Below are 20690 nucleotides of genomic sequence, written 5' to 3'. Positions count from 1 at the left end.
CTATTTGCATAGGAGGGCTTTTGCGCGATATTATGCAGGCACTCAAATTGTGACGTAGGTGAATCCTTTACACATTGACTACAGCTGTTGTCAGAAGCCTTTTATGTATTTCGCGGCGATAAGAAAGCATCTCTTTATACCCGTCGTATTTCCATATGTTTAACTGGTAACGTTCGAATTGCACAACAAAGGTTAGTTACTTATTTCTATTTCACAGAATTGTCTCTTTTATTCTTGTCTGTAAGTCATGTGAAAGTGGATTATTGTGAAATCTAATGTATTGGTTTTCATTCGCCATCGCGAGAGAGGAAGTTGCAGATTGGCGTGTTGCGTGCAGGCTCGGGTCAGTAGACAATGACCCGATGATCAAGTAGGCAGGAATATGTAGATAAGTGACGCACTTAGAAGCCAAGCCCTTGAGCTGAGGCCTCAGTGTGTGGTGTTAATCGAGAAAGGAAGGAACAAAGGCCTGGCGTGCCAAACTCCTTTTCTCTGTCGCCATTTTGATTACAGAAGGAGTTGCATTCATTTTTCTGCTTGTCTTGTTGTTGAGTTGTGTCAGAGGAGTTAAGGTTAGATTTGATTTAATAAAACTGTGTTTGAATAATTTATATGATAATGATGATTCTTTTTTATTTAATTTACCATTTTCCTAAAAAACATGCACAATAATAAATTAGTATCTTTTATTGACACCAATCATGTCAATTCATAAATATTTTATATTAAAACTGTGGACACTGCAGTAATGTATGCGTGTTATGAAGTAGCATAGAGATTTAGTTAGTTTATAACAAACATACCAAATAAGTTTGGCAGAACTATGAGAAGGATGTTTTAAAACAATTTAAAAGGAAATTTAAAGAATGATTTATTTTCTATTTTCTAAAATAATTCTTGAGAACTTAAAATTAAATATTTTTGCTATTTAACTATAAATGTATTTCGATAGTAAATTCTAATACTGCAGTAATTCTATACTGTAGTGTACTGCAGGTACATATTTCATCTAAAATACATCGAGTGGAAAGACTGTATTCCTGCCTGGGCCATGTTTAATTGCTGTCTCCCAAGGATTGTTGTTGTGGCCAAACACAATGCCACGAACAGTAACACACCTTTTAAAAGCATCTCTTTCACGAACTAGCATTAATGTTATGGTTGTTGGATAAAATATAACCAATATAATAGTATATTAAATTAAATTTAAAGCGAGATCGAATACAATAATTAAGATTTTTAACCAATTTTTGTCTTATGACAATTTTAATATTAAATTGCAAATTTTGTTATTGAAGTTAATTTTTTAAATTTAAAATTAGTCTTTTCCATCTTATTAATTAGTAAATTAGTGACAATTTTCCAAGTCTTTTATAGAAATGGTCTAAAAAATTTTTACAAAATTATAAAATGCAATTAAAGAATACTAATCCAGTGTGGAAAAAGTCTAACAAATAAGACTTTTTAAACATAAATTAATTAAAATTGTTAAACTAGTGATTTTAATTAGCAGGCCAAAATCGACATCTGGAAACTTTGTTGTGCAACAATATTGACAAATGATCTCTGTTGTTGATTATCCAGACTTCAATTCTTGGGAATTTTTAAATTTTAATTTACCAGTCAAAATGTTCTATTTATTAAAAAAAAAAATTAGGCCTTATATGTGTTTAAAATTGACCAAATTGCAGATATGTTTCAAAATTTAGTGAATAGATTAGCTTGATTGTATAGTCGAAGGAACACTTCAAATTCTGTGTAATCCCGCTTGCTAACTAAAGATAAAAAAATGTTATGAATTTGAATAATGAATGAATAATTTATAATAAGGCACCAAGCAGTCATTAAAATATTTTTTGAACAAACATACTCATTAAGAATTGTCATTTATACAATACATTAGTTAGTTACTGTACGTCATTACAAGTATATAACATAGGTCGTTCAATACAGATGTAAAAGTGGGGACTTGTACAGCCTACCGGGCTAAATTGCACACAGGTGTCGATGAAACATAATTAAAAAAACTTCTCCCCATATGGTCCCTGTAGAATGTAATTTGTAACAATATGATTTTAACATGTTACTGTTTTATACTTTTACACTTTTTGTCATTTTTTAGTCCGTTTATGTATGTATCTTTTAATCGGATTGCTGACAACCGACATTTCGTTGTTTTTTTACGACGACAAATAAAGTTTCTTGTATCTTGTGCCACCAAATGGCGCTTATTCGTTTGTCCACAATGAGATAGGGCCGAGATAAACCAGTACAGTACACCAGAATAACTCCCTATTGATCCGAAAGATACACTGGGTTCTCTAAAGTGCAGGAAAGAGTAACCTGCTATTAATATTATTACTTGAATCAACAGTTCAATCCAAGACCATATGGGGGAAGGATTTATTGATTGATTAAGGTCAAATTCAGAGGTCAGCTACATGCTGATTTATCTTTTTTTGTAAGCCTTAAAAGAATTTATTGATACTTTGTTTAGTAAAAATATGAAACCATTGATATTAAAATACAACATTTAATATTGATAAGAAAAATACAAAATAGTATGAATCGCCATACTGCGTATGTTAACTCATATGTTTGTTGTAAATTATAAGAGTAGTGCTAATTATCTAATTAATAATTAAAGACTTTTTGCTTGTTTGCAAGAATAAACAATGATATTGCTAATCCTGTTTTTGCCTAATTAATTGTTATCTTTAATCAGTTGTTGATAACACAGGTTGTTTAATATGAAGAATACAGGCTGTTATGTATCCATACTCTCAGGAAATGAGCACATAATATAGCGTAGTACAGGGACAGCACCCAGGAAAGAGCATTGTTAGAATGTCAAATAAAATGTATTAAAAAATGTTTTGGGCTTTTACTGTAAGCCTTTTCCGGAGTATGAACAATTGAAAGTTATTTGCTGTAGTTTTAAATTTAATCATTTCTGGGTTGTATATGTGAACACTACAATATCTAGCCTTGATTTGGTATGTACTGTTTAACCCAGAAATGGTGAAATCATGGGAAAGCCAATCTTCGGGCTCTTGTGGGCTAGTGAAAATCACACCAGCAGGCTCATTTTATCAATTCATATTATATATACAGTGGTTTATGTTATTCCGAGCTATTACAATATGTGTAGGCTATGCAGGGCTCTAGCCACCAGTACGGTTGGTAAGGTTTCAACTTGTGGCCTGCACAGGGGATCGTTTCTGTTTTTGCGCGACCATGTGTAGAAAACATTCACACTAGCTATTGAATTTAGATGAAGAAGGTCCCTATAAGTAATCAACGATTTAACTTCTAGCAAACTTCAGAGAACATCCCTTAGTGCTATATCTGATGATTCTTTCCTTGGAGATGATTGGAGGGCCTGCAGATCAATCCAAGTCCTTGTCTGCCCTTCGATGAATACAAGCACTATTGTCTACTGAACAGAATTGGTTTTCCATAATGATAGTTAGAAATGCAGCAAGCCAAGCTTGTTAGCAATCTTGAGACCTATGCAGTACAATTAACATATTCATTTTATGAGTGCTACATTACCAAGGTCAGCTGATTGCAGGCCTTGGTATTAGGAGCTGTAATGAGGTGTTTTTCTGGGATTCAGTCTGAATAAAATTCTATACTTTACAAACAATACTTCTTTGGGGATTTAATTTCATCAGAGATTCTCTGATTAGCACCTTAGCTGTTATTGCTAATTCAGACATTATTTATTAATCCTCAATATATTTACCTTCGCTGTTCACAATTCCTGAATAATTACTATGTCAATAGTATGTATCAATAGGACTTCTGTTCCAACATATGGTCTCAAATATGTCGATGTAAAATAGCACATGCTATAAATTAATAATAGTTACTACTTTTTGCATGTTAATCGTAATATATTTTAAATACAATAGTTAGTTAAGAAGGATCGCATTGTATTTAAAAAAAAAAGATTCCATTTTATCAAAACTGTAAATGTATAAGTTAAAGCATCTTTCTTTCGTGCATTTTAATTTCCAATTCAGTACAAACATCAGTATTTTTTAATCTTTATTTTAGAGGAGAACTTGAGTTCCGTCTAAGATATCAGATCTAAATAATTTTCAAATAGCAATACCGTATCTGGAAACCTGTTAATGACCTTTCTATCAAAGATCTTCAAAGAGAAGTCTGTTGAGACGGTCCCTCAGCCTCTCCCATGTCACATGGTCTGTCTTTTTGCTGTTGCAGTTCTATTGGTCGATGTATTAGAGACTTTCATTCTTCTCATTAAAATTCTTCTGCAGGTATACAGTATGTTTCTCTTTATGGTTTGGATACCACTCAAAGCTTAGTTTTTAATGATAATATGATTGTTGATCAGAACTGGGAGGTGAAGTCAGAATTGATTATTATTGTTCACTGAGAATTCTTTGTCTAATTCAAATGAAATGTTGTTGCACTGTATTATGATTGAACAATTGGTTACTTCTCATGGGGCTTGTTTCTATACATGAATATTAGATCTTAAATAATGCAATACAATATTTATTTTTAAACCATAACAACGCTATTTCTTTAATTTTATTTATTCCAACGATATTTATTTTACAGTGCATGAAATAAAAATTGGAAAATAGTAAAGATAAGAAAATGAACAGTCACCAAAATAAACAAGACTTTTGAAATCTGCAGTACCCGATATACCTGTACTGTATCGCTTTCTTTAGTTTTTGAATTATCTCAAGATGTGTTGACTTACTGCTACTGGTCTAAAGTTCTGTCTACACTATCAAACTTTATGTGACAAAAAAATATGATGTGCCCATATATGGACATGATGATGTCATATCACTACCATATTTGGTCACATCACACTTTTTTTGTCAAACTATAGTTTGATAGTGTAGACAGAGCTTAACATTCTATATATTCCTTTTTGATAGAAGCAGATCTTTCCATTTTTGTCTTTTGTAATCTGATCTTAATAATAATTGCTAATCAAAAATGCTGCATGGTTTCAAAAGCAAATATAAATTTCCTAATTAACTGACTGTCTGCCATTCAGCAGATCTGTTCTTCGTGACCTTTGTGCCTGTAGAACTTGTAAGAGCAATCTTTTTTAAGACGGTCCCTTCCCCTTGTCACACACCAGCAATAAGCAATCACTGTGGATGAGTGTCTATTGGCTGGTATATTTTAAGGAATCCATTAGGCATTAGCTGCTGTTCATTAATTCGCTCAAGGCAAGGCGACTGACTGTGTTGGCATCACTCACTCATAGCAGAATGGATAACTAGCAACTGTATAGTTGAGTTATACCACAAGTGACTGACTGACTTAAAAGGGAAGTTGATTTCACTGAAGGATGATCAGATTATTGAATATATAAAGCTCTGTCTACACTATCAAACTAGTTTAAAAAAGTGTGTTATGCCTAAATATGGTCACATCACATTTTTTTGTCACATAAGTTTGATAGTGTAGACGGAGCTATAAACAAATCTGCATAATGACCTTTTCAATTTTAATACTATATGGATTTTTGAAGAGACCATTCCATGACTGTAAATTTCATACACATAGCTCAAGTAGTATCAATAGCTACAGTATCAAAGTACAGCTGTAATTATAATTAGTAAAACCTATGGTTTATGGTATGGTAATAAAAATGACATACTTTAGAAAGTAAATCCATTTAAAGGGTATAATACTGTTGGATCATTTAAAAACTTTCGTTCTTTCATTTTTGATCTTATTAATATTTGCCATGGTCATCGTGTAGTTGGATTCTATTACCAATTATTATTTATTAGATTAAGGATGTTTGGAATTGTGCTGTAAATGAGAAACTGAGTTTAATTGTTTCTATGCAAAATGCATTTCTTGAACAGGAACTATTTGTTTTAGAAAAGAACTTCCCTTAAAAAAACATTATTTATAAACAGTTAAATCGTATTATGGAGTTTTCCATTTTCTGTTATCTTCAACTACATAGGATATATAAATATATTATATATTTTTTTGGTGATATTTTAATCTTTATCGCTATATTCAGTATGCAGTAATAATTACAGAATAGAGCAATAATTACTGCATAAATATATAGTATTTAAGAAAAATTGAACAATGCTTTTTTGTAATTTTCTGATATCTGGAAATTGTGTCATTTGCAAATTAAGAAATTGGAAAATGTTTGCAATTTTTCAATAATTAAATTGAACAAATAAAAGCGTCTGAAAGACTACCTTTACAGTGAAAAGGAATGTGAAACATATTCTTTGAATTTCTAACAGATTGAGCTTTCATCTGTACTATATCCTTTTCACTGATCTTCAAGTTACGAGGACTTATGCATTGCAGCAAACTGTGAAGAATTTGTTATGCATGATTGAACATTCGTAACTCAAGAAATTGAAGTAGATAATCATTATACTCAATTTTCTCACTAAAAAAACTCTACTGATGAAAGTTATGGCTTTAGTTTAATACAAAAAAATATTAAAAAATAACTTCTCATTGTATTCATTTTGGATTGTTGTTTTGAAAAAGAATTGGAAAGAAAACTTAATATATTATTATAAAAAATATTATTTTTATATATCTGGTAATAAATTGAAGTATGTTTATTAATTATTACTGAAATATGTATTTTTCAGGTGAGGTGGTAAACTCGCATCTACTGTCAATCAACCTGCTATATATAGATGTCAACCAACTTGTCATAGATTTTACCTAAAAGTGAATGTAAGTTGTGTTGAAAGCATGACATTATGAATGGGTACCTGTAGTTACTATTGATATGCATTATGGGAGTATGTTTTCATACGTGTTTGATCAGGAGACGGGTAATAATGTTCAGCGCTTAGAGGTTTCACAACATTAAACGCTATATAAATCCAATCCAGGATATTATTATTATATGCTCAGCCTGTGAGGTTGTACAGTAGCATATAGCAATGTGTATATGTTTTTGTAGAGGTCTGCTACTATAAGTGGTGGTATAAGACGTCTGTAAACAAATGTAGAGATCAGAGTGGAAATATGGTACTAAAGGTTCTTCTATGCCTGCAGTACTAGCTACGTACTAAGTACTAGCTGAGTGAAGCTAACTTCATTAACTACTCAAACAATATTTTAAAACTATAAATCTTATTTGTTTTTTTCAGATTGAAAAGTAAAATAGACAGAATGGAAGAAGAAGCCGAGTTGCATTGTGAGAAATGCGAGTTTACATCTCGATCACATTCCTCGATGAAGCGCCATATGAAGGGGAAACACAACGAGCAGTACGAACCACCTTATCAGTACACGTGTGACCTCTGTCCGTATGCTACAGGCAGTAAAATGAACTTTGTTATGCATGTCAGATCGCATTCAAACCCTCAGCAATTTGTCTGCTCAATATGCCATCGCAGTTACAAAAACAAAAGTTCTTTGAACAAGCACAAACAAAGCCACAGAAACAACCCATTTTTCTGCAGTAAATGCAACAACAAGTTTGTTTATAAAAGCAACATGAAGACGCACATGAAAACCTGTAAAGGAAAGCAAAAGCCGACTGTCAGACGCTTTCGTTGCAAAGTATGCTCGAAGGAGTTCCTGTCTGGGGTTAGTCTTCAGATGCACATGAATGAACATGATCATGTAGAATTAAAATGTACTCATTGTAGTTTTGTCAGTGATTCGCAAGACATCATTGCCAACCACATGGAGAATGTTCACCAAATTTCCAAAGATGCCGAAGACCCAGATGACTATAACATAATTTTAAACCAAATCAAAAAAGAACCAGGTCTCGATGATGACACAGATGTTGGAAATGGAATGCTTAGTGGTCAAAGTGATTCTAACCAGGTGGTGGATAACTTACCATTTGAGTATGAATCTTCTGGAAACACATGTGGTGAATGTGGGTTCACTGCTGGCAGCAGTAAAGGTCTTAGATATCATCGCATGAAGAATCATCCAACCAGTGCAGATAAAGCAAAAATGCCAATTTGTAAACTCTGTAATGAGCAGTTCCTTTACCCATCTCTGTATAACCGTCATCTTATCAAGCATTACAAAAGAGGTGATACCTACCAACTTGATAATGATGCAGCCATTGGATGCCCTTATTGCTCATTCCATACATCAAATTGGAACTATGTTTATAAACACATTAAACGAATGCATCCATTCTATCCAAAAGTAACACGACATCGTAGTAATACAACCAGCGTAAACAATTCCACCGATACCATTCAAGATTACTACGGAACAACTGAGGATACCATCCAACAACAAGATGAGGAGGTTGACTCTTCTACCATCAGTCCACCATCCGCCAAAAAACGAAAGAACCGTCTGTACGCTTGTGACCTCTGCGAGTTTAGTACATGGAGTCATGGAAGTTTAAGTTATCACAAGAAGAAGGTTCACTCCACTCACAGGTTTAAATGCAGCATGTGTCCATACAAAGCAGTCAGCAGGTGCGACGTCATCAAACATCAGAAACGCCACAGCAAAGAGAAGCCATACATCTGTAAGACATGCGGAGACGGTTTTGAATCCAAGAAACGACTCAACACTCACATGTTAAATTCTCACGATGGTACAATGGAAGCTGAATCTGAAAATGAAATGATCATAGAGGAAGAGAATGGAGAAGAAATCCGAGATGATGAAGTACCAGATACAATTGTTGACGAAGATGGTAAAGAGATTACTCTTGTGACAGAGGATCAGTCAGATGATTCAAGACCATTTAAATGTGATGAATGTGGAAGAGCTTATAAACACAGGAACAACCTTCAATTGCACAAGCTCTCTCATACAGTTGTCCGTATACATCAATGTCAATTGTGCAGCTTTGCAGCAACGTCTGCCGCTAGCCTAGGAACTCACATGTCAGAGGAACACGACATAGAGCAAGCAGAGGAAGGGGGTGCTGAAGAATCTACTGCTGTTGATATGTCCCAACTACAAGAGACTACTGCAGAATACAATGAGGGTGAAGATGCATCAAATGGTGCCGAGTCCAGCGATCAGCCAATGTTTGTACGTATAGGTGGTTTGTACAAATGTAAACTGTGTGCTTATAGAAGCAAGTACCCCTCGAAAATGGGTCGTCATGTGAAGATTCACACACCAATAACTAAGAGTACAAGCTTTTCTTGCGACCATTGTTCTTACCTGACAAGATATAAATTTGCATTGAAAAAACATGTTATGAACAAGCACAAACGAAACCTGGATGGTACACCAATAGGTGATGGACAGAGTGAATTAACACCTAAAGTGGAACATAATGAAGAGGAAGAAAATAATGAAGAAGACATGAACGAAGAAGAGATGCTAACCGAAGAGAACTTTGACTCGCCAACGGACATGGTACCGATGGAGGACGGTAGCACGAAATCAAGATTCATCATCAAATGTACATGTCGTGCATGTCATGGCAAACCGATTCCAAAAGACAGTGTCACCAGAGAGCAGGATGTGTTCTCGAATGCTAATGAAATGCTGATAAACAAGGTCAACAAAGACAACACTGTTTTATGGGAGTGTTCCATCTGTGATAAGGTTTTCTCCGAGAAGATTCGATGCCTGCGTCACAGCTTAATTCATACCGGAGAAAAACCATACACTTGTAGCCATTGTTCACGACAATTCAATCTACGTAGCAACGCTAAACGACATGTCATCATTCACATAAGGAACAATGGCGGTGAAAAACTTTCAAAATGCACAATTTGTAACAAAGTGTTCGCTTTTGAAGGGCAGTTAAAATATCATCTGAGAACGCAGCATGCAACAGGGGATATTGCATTTGAAGAAGCCTATGATGCAGATGTTGATAACAGCTTAAAAGCTGTTAAGGATTCCAAAATTGCTGGAAGCTTAAGTTGGCATGGAGAGATGATGGAAATCTCCAGAAGATTCCGATGCAGGTATTGCGATAACACAATCGTGGGCCGAGCAAACTTTGTTAAACACGTCTGCTCGCACACCGGCCAGACACCGATGTCGTGTAACATCTGCGGTAAACTGTTTTATGATAGAACGTTGTTGTATAAGCATAAGCTTATTCATAAACGCAAAGCAAACACCTGTAAAGGATGTGGAAAGGTTTTCACCGTTCAGTCTAAACTTGCAGAACATAACCTTACATGTATTGCTTTGAAACGACTTAATAATGAAGTGTCTGCAGGTGAGAATATTAAAGAGAGGTCTGTCCTAGGAGTGGATACTGCTGGAGAAATTGATGCTATGACCGGCATGCCTCTTCCTTTACCAGTCATCAGTAATGTCTACTCTCTACATTCACCTCAAGGAGTCCACCAAAGTAACGCCAGAATGATGAATTTGAATCAAGAATTTGATGCTCATAATGACGTAGGCCTGTCAGACTTGCGTAATTACCAGCCCAAGGATGAAAGCCCATTGTTGTCCAACATTTTATCACATGGCCGGCTTGTTACTCCACAGAAAAGTCATAGGCAGTATGACCACAACAGCTTAAGCCCTTGCATCAGCCCAGAGCTTGACCGGAACGGAGGTCATAGAAATGAAGACATTCGGTCATCGACGCCAATTAACAGACACGAAGTAAGAAACAACAACAGTAATCACAGTCCTGAAAATTCGGAAGAGTCAAAGTGTACAGAATGCTTAAAGAATTCCTGCCATCAACTGAAATGTGTACATTGTGGTCTGATCTTCTTGGATGTCGTCATGCATACGCTTCACATGGGATGGCATGGAAACAGGAATCCATTTGAATGCCATGGATGTGGTAAAGACTGTGGTGACAAGTATAGCTTTATTTCTCACATCTTTAGGGAAAGTCATAAGTAAAGAACTAATGGTGGAACTTAATCAGCAGTTGATTACTATCTTAACCCAATGTTCCAGAACTTGGTACCTGAGCTATCCATTTTGTTTGTCGGTTCTGTGGACATGCTTACCTTTTTTGCCATTAGCATTAATTTATACAAACTGATAAATGATAATGATCAATCAAGATTAAATTAGATTAAATTAAATAAAATGTTTTTAATGTAACCATCATTGGAACATGTTTTTAGAATGCTACGCTATGATTTAGAAAGATATTTGGACATATTTGGAAAAATAATTTATGAATTTAAAAGTATAGACTACTGTAAATTTCAGTACAACTTGTATGAACTATTACAAAAGATAGGCCAATAGCCATTTATATGTATTAAACTTTTTTTACAGGTTGGTCTACACTATTTCACTAGTAAAAAAAAGTGTGATGTGCACAAATATGATAGTGATATGACATCATCATGGCCATATCACATTTTTTGTCACATAAAGTTTGATAGTGAAGGCAGAGCTATAAGTAAAGTTCATTAATTTTGACTAGCTAGATAAGTCAGCAGATATTGGCAACCAAATACAGTCCAGATAATGAACAGCACGGCATATACTTAGCTTATTATTATATGTATGCGCAGATTAATATTCGGTATAATAACCATATATTGCCAACGCTTGCTAGTATCAAATTTTGAACAAAACACTTTATTCATGAGACATCCCAAAATATTGATTTTGTATTTCATTTTCTGACTGCGTGAGTCACATGGAATTATGCTATGTTATTTTGATTTAAAATGGGCCTACTAATGGGCTTCAATTAAATACCTATATCATTTTGTTTGTGTATATTATTATAAATTGAATAATATTTTTCTTCTTGAGTACTGTATGCAGATTTACATGTTGTACAAATTGTACATTAACTTTCAAGGCTGTTCCTTATGAATTATACCTTCATTTTTAATGTTTATATTGATTTAATATTTTTTGATTAGAACACATTGTCCAAATTAATTTATTGTCCAAATTAACTTTAATTAAATTGTGTGCTAATTGTATTTTGTATTTATAGTGTGAATAATTCACCATTATATAGTTTGGAGAAATAATTTCTCCAGGGTGAAAGTATATAATTCGTTTTATTTGCATTGGAATTATGTAATAATACTGGCTTTGTAAACATTATGTGAATTTTTAAATTTGCCTGTTGAGCTCAGAGCCGTAGCCACCAGTACAGGTGGTTTCTTTATTTCGGGACCACCGAAACACGACTCATGGCTGCGCCACTGGAGCTGCAATTGGCGTTATTTTTAAATATACAGTAACTGGTTTGTCTGTATAGTTCGATCTGAACTCGTCGTTGTATGAATTATTTTGTTATACAGGGTTCCGATGTTTGTGAAATTAAAAATGTGTGAAAATGAATCTGAATACTTGTTTATAAACTTGCATTTGCAGAGATACTGATGTTTTATGTTTGAGATTGTTGCAGATGTTAATATACAAAATCATTTCTGTAACTTAAAACATCTTAACATTGCAACTTTTGGAAAGACTAGAATTGTTATTGTTTACTTGCTTGATGGTGATGAGTCGGTTAACAAGCTGTGCAACGTGTACAAAAATGTGTATTAAAAAGACAACTGTAACATGATAGTGGGTTTTAAAGGTGTGCTTATATGTCAAAAAGTAAACTTGCAGTCAAGAGTCTTCCAGTGTTCATTTAGCAGTGACTACTTGAATTGATTGAAGGTTGATACTTTTATTACATTCCAGTAGCTCTCCATTTAGTCTGATTCCGAGTGTGTACTAAGAGGCTGAAAGTTGTACAACATGCAATACTGTATTATATACTACATTATTCAGCCAACAACCATTCATTTTTAATTCATAATTGGGCAGATCCAGGTTTTTTTAAAGCGCTATTATTACAAAAAAATCAAAAAGTTCCTCTGGCACTCCACATGGATCTGTCCATGATTAAAAGGTGACAAATTTTACCCTGTTATGTCTAGGTGTGCAGACATTTTGAGCCAGCCCAAGGGAGTTCACAGCGCATAAATAAATGAAGCTTCAACATGAGTCGCCCTACAATTTTATTCACATTTCTCTATATTTACAATACGTAGGACAAAGGCAGCTTTTTTTATTTAAAAACAAAGGCAGCATAGTACAGTAAATTTAAATCACAATGGGGTATTGTTACTATAATTAGCTGCACCCACAGTATCTGTAACACTTCAATCACAAATAATCTGCAGAAGGCATTATTTGTACTACAGTATTAATACTAATCAAATGAGAAAATTAATAATGTACAATCATATTTTTTGAAGGTTTGCATGGCGAAATCAAATGTTGATATAAAGTTTGTGGTACACCACATTATATCAACAATGTACAATCATGTTCATGTAATGTTGTGAACACAAAATAAATATTGATTCATTATAAATAATTAAATAAATAAAAAGACTTTACTGTACATAGCTTGAGACATGATGATTTACAGTAATAGAATTTAAAATTCATAAATGTGAAGTTAGGAACACTATAATTGTGGTACACTCTTATTTAATTCAGTCCAACCGTTGTACAGTTTTAATAATATGAAAACTAATATGAAATTGTATAATAATGAAAAAATACAAATACATATTTTAAATGGAAGATTTGGTAAATTAAACATTAAATTTCTAAAAGAAAAATGTTGTATGCTCATAGTACAGTATTTAATATCTTGGAAATAGAGGAATATGGTTTGATACCACCACCTTCAACCCCCCCCCCCCCCCCCCCAATAACACCCATTTTTCCAATTTGAATACAGTAGTCTATGCATTATTTATTAGTACATTTTTGTGTACTAATAAATTATCTTTCCCCTAATTAGCACACAGTAATGTATTAATCTTTACATTATATTTAGAAATACTGTATTTGAGCACGGAAGAGTTAAATTGTAATTTAACTCTTCCGTGATGAGATAGAAAAGGAATGGTTCTAAATTATACCCACTTAACTCCTAACATGGCGATATGTATTATAATTGATATGAGTTTGAACAATTATCTACATTTTTACTAATGTAACAAACACTTCTTCATTTTACTGATCTATTTTTTTCCTATGAAAATGTCATTTTGATACCCAAGAATTTATTCCATCTTCTCAATACAAGGGATTTGTGTTAAGTAATAATTTTACAGGGTTACTGTAAAGCTCTGTCTACACTATCAAACTTTATGCGTAAAAAAAAATGTGATGTGCCCATATATGGACATGTCATGTCACTACCATATTTGGTCATACTATATTTGGGCACATCACACTTGTTTTTTTGTCAAACTAGTTTGATAGTGTAGACAGGGCTTTAATGATCGAATATGCACTTGTTGAACAAGCTGAGCATTAGTTGTTTAATAGGCAAGAGGTATAAAGCTATATTCTGCTAGGCTTACAATAATAATTAACAGTACTCTCAAAATTTGATTATTTACATCATAACTTTCTATTCATTCCAATTATACATGCTATGCTTATTTACGGCATATCAAGTCAATAAATCAAACTTAAATCATCTTGTTGCATGGGAGTAATTACCATCCCATCGCTTGTTCGCTCATTCACAGTTTAAAACCAACAGCCTACTGGGGATTTGGGTTCCAAAAGTGATGCCCAGGTGGCTGCTGGGAAGGCGAATGAGCCATCTGAGGTAGCTGTTGGTTATATGAGGCAGGAGGAGGTTGAGAATATGTAGGGTTGGTACGAGTGTATACTACCTGATGGTGTACAACACCACCATAGGCAGATGTAGAGCCTGGGGGATGGTGCATTGGTTGAGAAGATGGGGGATACAGGGGCTGGGAAGCGTTGGGATAGGGAATCTTCCCTTGTAGATGATTATACATTCCCATATTATGCTGCATCCGATTCCCATCGTCGTCTTCATCCGAATCCCCGGCATAGTCCACCAATCGCATTCTTTTGCTTACCCCACTGGGGGTATCTTCTGGAAGGCACACCCTAGATTTACCTGTTTTTTTTAAATTTCCAAAAATTAATTTTCAGTCCAAAATGATTTATTCCAATAAACCAGAAATATTAATATTTAAATTTGCGTACAATTTTGAACAATATTTTTTTTCAATTTTTCGATAATTTAAAGAGAAAAAAAATTTGAAGAGAAAATGAATAGTTAGATTCGTCAATTTTGACGTGATAGTAAACGGCGATGACACGTTGAACACATCCAGTTTGAGCAATGGAGAAGACAGCGACATGCAAGAGAAAAGAGAAACAACAACAACAATGTTAGTTAGCAATCTGAGTACAAGAAAAACAATGTTGTAATAACTAATAAGGACCTGATATAATAATTCTTCATTACAATAATTATGAAAATGGAATACAATGCCTATGTATGCATTGTAATACATTATTAATTTTTTTTTTAAAGTTCTGAAAATGTCATCAAAATCGAATGAAACATATTGTATTGAAAATTTAAAATGTCCTTTAGTTATTTTTAACATTGTTATTAAACCTAAATTGCAATATACTTGCATTTTTTTTTTGCTGTGGACAAAAGTAATGGTTAATATTGGATTGATCGGGTTCCCAAAAAGAACATTGATAATCCTAAAGTTTCGGAGAGAGAATTGGAGAAAAAACTGCCTGTTAGTTACCCCTAGCAACTAAATCTTTAACTCCTTAACTTAGTTAAGATGTTTTAACATGTTAAGTGCTAATTATAAAATGTCATTACTATCCCTATTGACTATTGGACACATGCACATAAGAAACTGTCTATTTACAATTTTGTGAGGACTCAGAGGCTAAATAGACAACCATCATTATGAATATTAATAGTAATAACAAAATAATCTAAATTTTAGTATTAGCTAATTAACTGGGAGAAAAAATTAAAATAAATATTAAAAAATATCTATCTAATGATTACAATATCTACAATTGTATTAATGAATTAATGAACATTTATAAATAAACTATTTTAAAGTACTAAAGTAATTAATATCAATTCTGCTTGGTATACAATACTATTGGTAAAATGGAATAAACTTGCAATGGTTTGAAATACACAATACAATGTTAAAACAAGACACTTAAAATACGTGCTGAAAATCCTACATTAGCAAATTTGGTTGAAAACTTGCTAATATAATGATTTACAATCAAAAAGTGCCACGCTTTGACCTTTGACATGTGCAGGTTAAACCATACAGAGGCTTATTAATTCCTAGTTAAGAGATATGGGATACAAAATCGGTATATAATTAGTGCTGGAGATGAAGTCTCCCCTACCGAGGGGATAAGATCGATGTCCTTTAAGAGAATAATAATGCAAAATAATAACATCAATAAGTGTTTCCAGAATTTATTTATCGACGAACCCCTGTAGAGAATGGAGGAGAAAAATGTGCCTAGTGGCGACAAACCTGAAGCTGGGAGTTGTGGTGGCGGCATCAGATCACGGTCATGTGCTACATTAAATGCTAGTCCCACTGGCACTGGTGGCGGCGGCATTAACCTGCAACAAAGCAAATGTAACATTCCTAGGGTGTTGGGAACACAAAACACCTACAATGTGTGATCGAGTATAATTTAAGCTATATTAACTATTGGTTATCTATTAAACTTTAACAAAATGTTATGGGCTGAATATATTGCTTCCAAAAAATAGAAATTCAGTTTTTTAGAAGGCACAGTGTATGAATGGAATGGGCATATTATAATTAGATATAAAATGCATTAAAGATTGCCAAAATACTAATAATTAGTACAAATTAGTAACAATTTGTATAAACATGTTCTTGATAAAAATTGTAATTAACTTATGGGATTAAACACATATTTGATAAAATGAATGAATTAATGTTTACTTAAATGTTTATATTAAATATTAATACTCTCTTTAAATAGCAGTAAAAGAGAATTTAAAATGAACATGCAAGGAAAATCCCAGACTAATTAGCCTCCTTGGAGGTGTAATTTACCTAGCATCGTCTGGATTTGGAAGCCTAGGCGAATGTGACATAACACCATGAGATGGTCCGTGACTGGTTTGAATTGGTTGTCCAGGTGGTGGATGGGACAGATTTCTTGGTGGAGAGCTGGCACCTAGATTTGTCAAGTGGGGAGGGCCATGCTATGTAGAGTAAAGAAATGCATGTTAAGACATAGAAAATTGTATAAAGAAAACCTGGTTAGAATCTTATTTAGCATGCTTGATGATCCTGGGCATCAAGCCTAATACCATACCAAACTGGGTATAAGCCCACCCTGGGATATAAGCATTAATTTTATGCCTAATTATCCATGTAAAAATAGATTGACCAACTAAATGTTGGTTCTCTAGTATAAGTACTATACTTATCCCAATCTTGTGTTCAAGTGGAACAAGGGAGATTTGGGGTTGGGGTGGGCTTATACCCGAGTCAGTTCAGTATTTAATATCCATCTTCTGCAACAATTTCTTTTTGGTGAAAAACAAGATTTAAATTTTAGTTCTTCATCATCACCGAATTCTACCTTAACTTGGATAAAAACAAAACAATCATAATCAAACTCATCTGCCCAAATGCTTTTAAAAGTTGAACAGATAAGTAATAATATAATAAAATGCAATAAGAGAATAAAAGGGAAGGAAGATGGACATATTAAGTATTTTTATAAGAGAATAATTTGAATTTGAAATTCATTATTCAATCTTTATTAGATCATTCCTGATGATGGATTAGGTCTCTCTTCCGCTTAAAAAGAGATTAAACTGTATAGGATAAAAAAACAAATTTTAGTTGTCTATTGAACAGTAATGCGTTATAGATAGAAAATGAAAAGTTTATTGTTATTTGTCGAACCTGGTAGCCTAAGAGACCGTCTTCTAGTTTTTCTGGTTCTTCTTTAAAGTGTCGTTTCTGAGGTTGTTGACCCTGTTGATGTTGTACCGGTTGTTGTTGATGCGGCATCTGTGCCTGCATCGTTTGTAACTCTTTTGGCGGTAGGTAAACGTTGAGTTGTTGAGGCATGTGCGTCACGACAGGCTGTGGAGGGGGCTGTTGTAGAAAGCGAGGAGATGGTCCTTGGTTTAGTGAATGTTGGATAACTGGATGCACTGCACCACCAGGTGTGTTTACTACCGATACCGGAATCTATATGAAAAAAAAAAAAAATCAAATGTACAAATTACTAGAATGGCCCTAATAGTAAACAAGAAATAGACCACAATCAATACACCAATATTACCATGGGTATTGTACCAATCCAAGTAAACACAATAGAATTTCATATTCTTATAGAATACAATGATAGAATTTCAGAGCTTTAGGGTTAGGTTAAAGTTCTACAACTGATTGGGTGTCAGTGCCCTGACTCACTCTAAGTTTTGTCTACACTCTACAACTTATGTGACAAAAAAATGTGATGTGCCCATATATGGACATGATGATGGCATATCACTACCATATTTGGGTATATCACCACCATATTTGAGCATATCATTACCATATTTGAGCATATCACTACATCACACTTTTTTTTGTCAAACTAGTTTGATAGTGTAGACAGACCTTAAAGATAATCTCAGTAGGTGCGAAAAGTACATTAGCAACGACAGTGCATACAAATTGTACACTCACATGTGTGGTGACTATCTGCTGAGTCTGAGGAACTTGATGTTGTTGCATGGGTACCTGTGCTCCTGGTACCTGGCCAGGACGTTGCATATGCTGTATTTGAACAACTTGCTGTCCTGTGCCTGGCTGTATAGCTTGTGTTAGCTGAGGACGTTGTACCAACACTGATGACAGGGTCAGGGGCTGTTGAGTTAACTGAGGAGACTGCTGCCCTAGTGATTGTGCAGTGATCACTATGAGGAAAAAAAACAAATACAAGTTACTAAATATCTGTCTACACTACTAAATATGGTAGTGATATGCCCAAATATGGTAGTGATATGACATTATCATGTCCATATATGGACACATCACATTTTTTTGTCACATAAAGTTTGTGTTTGGTATGTGGTAAAGACTACATCATCAACAGAATTACAGAATCACAATATATCTAATGTTGGCAAAGCAGTACACCCAAAATCTAACTTAAGATATGGAACTGTTCGCAATGTCATTAATTTTGGAGGATTGTATCGGCGATAGATTTATGTCTGGAAAATCTAGGCCTTCTTTTTCCTTCATATAAATATTCAATAAAAAATTCCTGTGTACATACCCGTTTGATTAGATAAACCTGCAGAGGGGAGGTGGACTGATGCTGTGCTAACCTGTAACCGTATCTGCCTAGGGCCTGGAGGGATCTGGGGCACAAGTTGTTGTACTTGTGTCTGTTGGTTGGCCATTGCCGCTGTGAGTGAAGCCTGTTGGAGCTGTACTTGTTGCTGGCCAACAGATGACATCTGAATTTGCTGTGGTTGCATTGCTTGCACATTTTGTACTGCAGGCATTTGTACAGTTTGTAAATTTACTACACCTATAAAAAACAGAAAGTTATTGGGTAAAGGTGATGTGCCCAAATATGGTAGTGGTATGCCCAAATATGATAGTGATATGATATCAGCATCTCCATATATGGGTGCATCAAATTTTGTTGTCATATAAAGTTTGATAGTGTAGACAGAGCTTAAGAATGCTACTTCAGAAGTTAGTTATATTACAACAACCAAACGTTGATTCTCAACAATTTTTTGAAAGTATTACATGGTGTACTGTAAACATTACTTTAACAGAATTTATCTAATGTCGACAGAGCAGTAGACCCAAAATCTGACTTAAGATATGGAACTGTTCGCAATGTCATTAATTTTGGAGGATTGTATCGGCGATAGATTTATGTCTGGAAAATCCAAGCCTTCTTTTTCCTCCACAATATTACAGCACTTACAAACTTTTATTTTAGAGTGTAAAAATGCTTAAAATCCAAGCAATTCTCAAATCAGTGAACTTACCTGATGGACCAACAACAGGTTGTACTCTAACTGAAGGCGATATTATCTGACTTTGCAATCGACTGTATTCACAATGAACCTTTACATAAAAGAGAAAAAAACAATCTGGTATTATGTATTTTATAACATGGGTTCAAGGATGTAGCTAATCAAACGCCCTGAAATGAGTCATGTGTGCGCTCTTTATTTTTTCACGATCATGCACTGGAGTGCAAAAAGTGTGCAGCAAAAAAGCATAACAGCACTCTGCGTGTAAATCGTAGAATGTCAATCACGCTAGTTACGAGTATGAAACACACACCACACTCGTTGTATGTCAATTCTAACAGAATACGGCACTGTGTCGTCTAGAAACTCTCCTAAAAATTATACTAAGGGTACTAAATTTGTTCCTGCCTGCCAAGTATATATAACCAGACATAGTCAGACAACAGTCCAATGACCTCTGGTTCCCGCAGAGTAACTCAATATTATTGTTTATTTACCGTTTGAATAAGATTGTCACATAGTTTCTTAGCAGCTTCAATAGATTCTAGTTTTGGATGACTGAGATGTACATGCATAGGTTCAAACGCCTCTCGTCCTGATATTGGATCAGGGGTGCCTGAACCTTTCCCTCGCAACGTTACATTCACTCCAGTTTCTGTTCGTATGTGCATGAGAAACGAGCCCTAGCAAAAAAAAACCATTAACGTATATTATAACATGGGTTCAAGGATGTAGCCAATCAGACGCACTGAAATGAGTCACATGTTCAAAATTGGAACAGAGGCGCTAACGTGGAGATAGGTACATTTAAATAGGGATGTTCAGATGAGTTGGAGGTAAGCTCTGAAATAGTAGTTTCTTTGTTGTAAGCCTTGGGTAGTACTGCCTTTGTATTAAT

At 34.3% G+C, this 20690-nt stretch overlaps 2 protein-coding genes across 4 annotated transcripts in view; one reads left to right on the top strand and one right to left on the bottom strand.

Annotated features, from left to right (window-relative positions):
• Positions 1–86: 86 nt before the first annotated feature.
• LOC144854288 (uncharacterized) lies at positions 87–12249 on the top strand. Of its 3 annotated transcripts, none has more exons than XM_078712219.1 (3): positions 87–191; positions 6642–6729; positions 7152–12249. In XM_078712219.1, the coding sequence occupies exon 3, from the start codon at positions 7174–7176 to the stop codon at positions 10822–10824; it is 3651 nt and encodes a 1216-aa protein (XP_078568345.1). In that variant the 5' UTR covers positions 87–191; positions 6642–6729; positions 7152–7173; the 3' UTR covers positions 10825–12249. The 3 variants fall into 3 exon arrangements, with proteins under 3 accessions (XP_078568345.1, XP_078568347.1, XP_078568346.1); XM_078712221.1 differs by lacking the exon at positions 87–191 and adding an exon at positions 280–572 and having other exon boundaries at positions 6647–6729; XM_078712220.1 differs by lacking the exon at positions 87–191 and adding an exon at positions 280–572.
• Positions 12250–12896: 647 nt separating this feature from the next.
• The window catches only part of LOC144854298 (uncharacterized), a 123198-nt gene continuing 115404 nt past the window's right edge, over positions 12897–20690 (bottom strand). Inside the window, exons 10-17 of the mRNA XM_078712238.1 lie at positions 20290–20475; positions 19805–19883; positions 19072–19329; positions 18477–18706; positions 17700–17990; positions 16836–16987; positions 16278–16369; positions 12897–14854 (exon numbers count right to left, since the gene is read on the bottom strand). Of these exons, the coding sequence (XP_078568364.1) occupies positions 14466–14854; positions 16278–16369; positions 16836–16987; positions 17700–17990; positions 18477–18706; positions 19072–19329; positions 19805–19883; positions 20290–20475 (1677 nt within the window). The 3' untranslated portion in view covers positions 12897–14465. The remainder of the gene's footprint in view (positions 14855–16277; positions 16370–16835; positions 16988–17699; positions 17991–18476; positions 18707–19071; positions 19330–19804; positions 19884–20289; positions 20476–20690) is intronic.

Source organism: Antedon bifida, chromosome 10 (genome assembly GCF_963402885.1).
Source record: "Antedon bifida chromosome 10, ecAntBifi1.1, whole genome shotgun sequence".
In the NCBI taxonomy this organism is placed as follows: domain Eukaryota; kingdom Metazoa; phylum Echinodermata; class Crinoidea; order Comatulida; family Antedonidae; genus Antedon; species Antedon bifida.
This window is presented reverse-complemented; position numbering and strand designations above follow the sequence as displayed.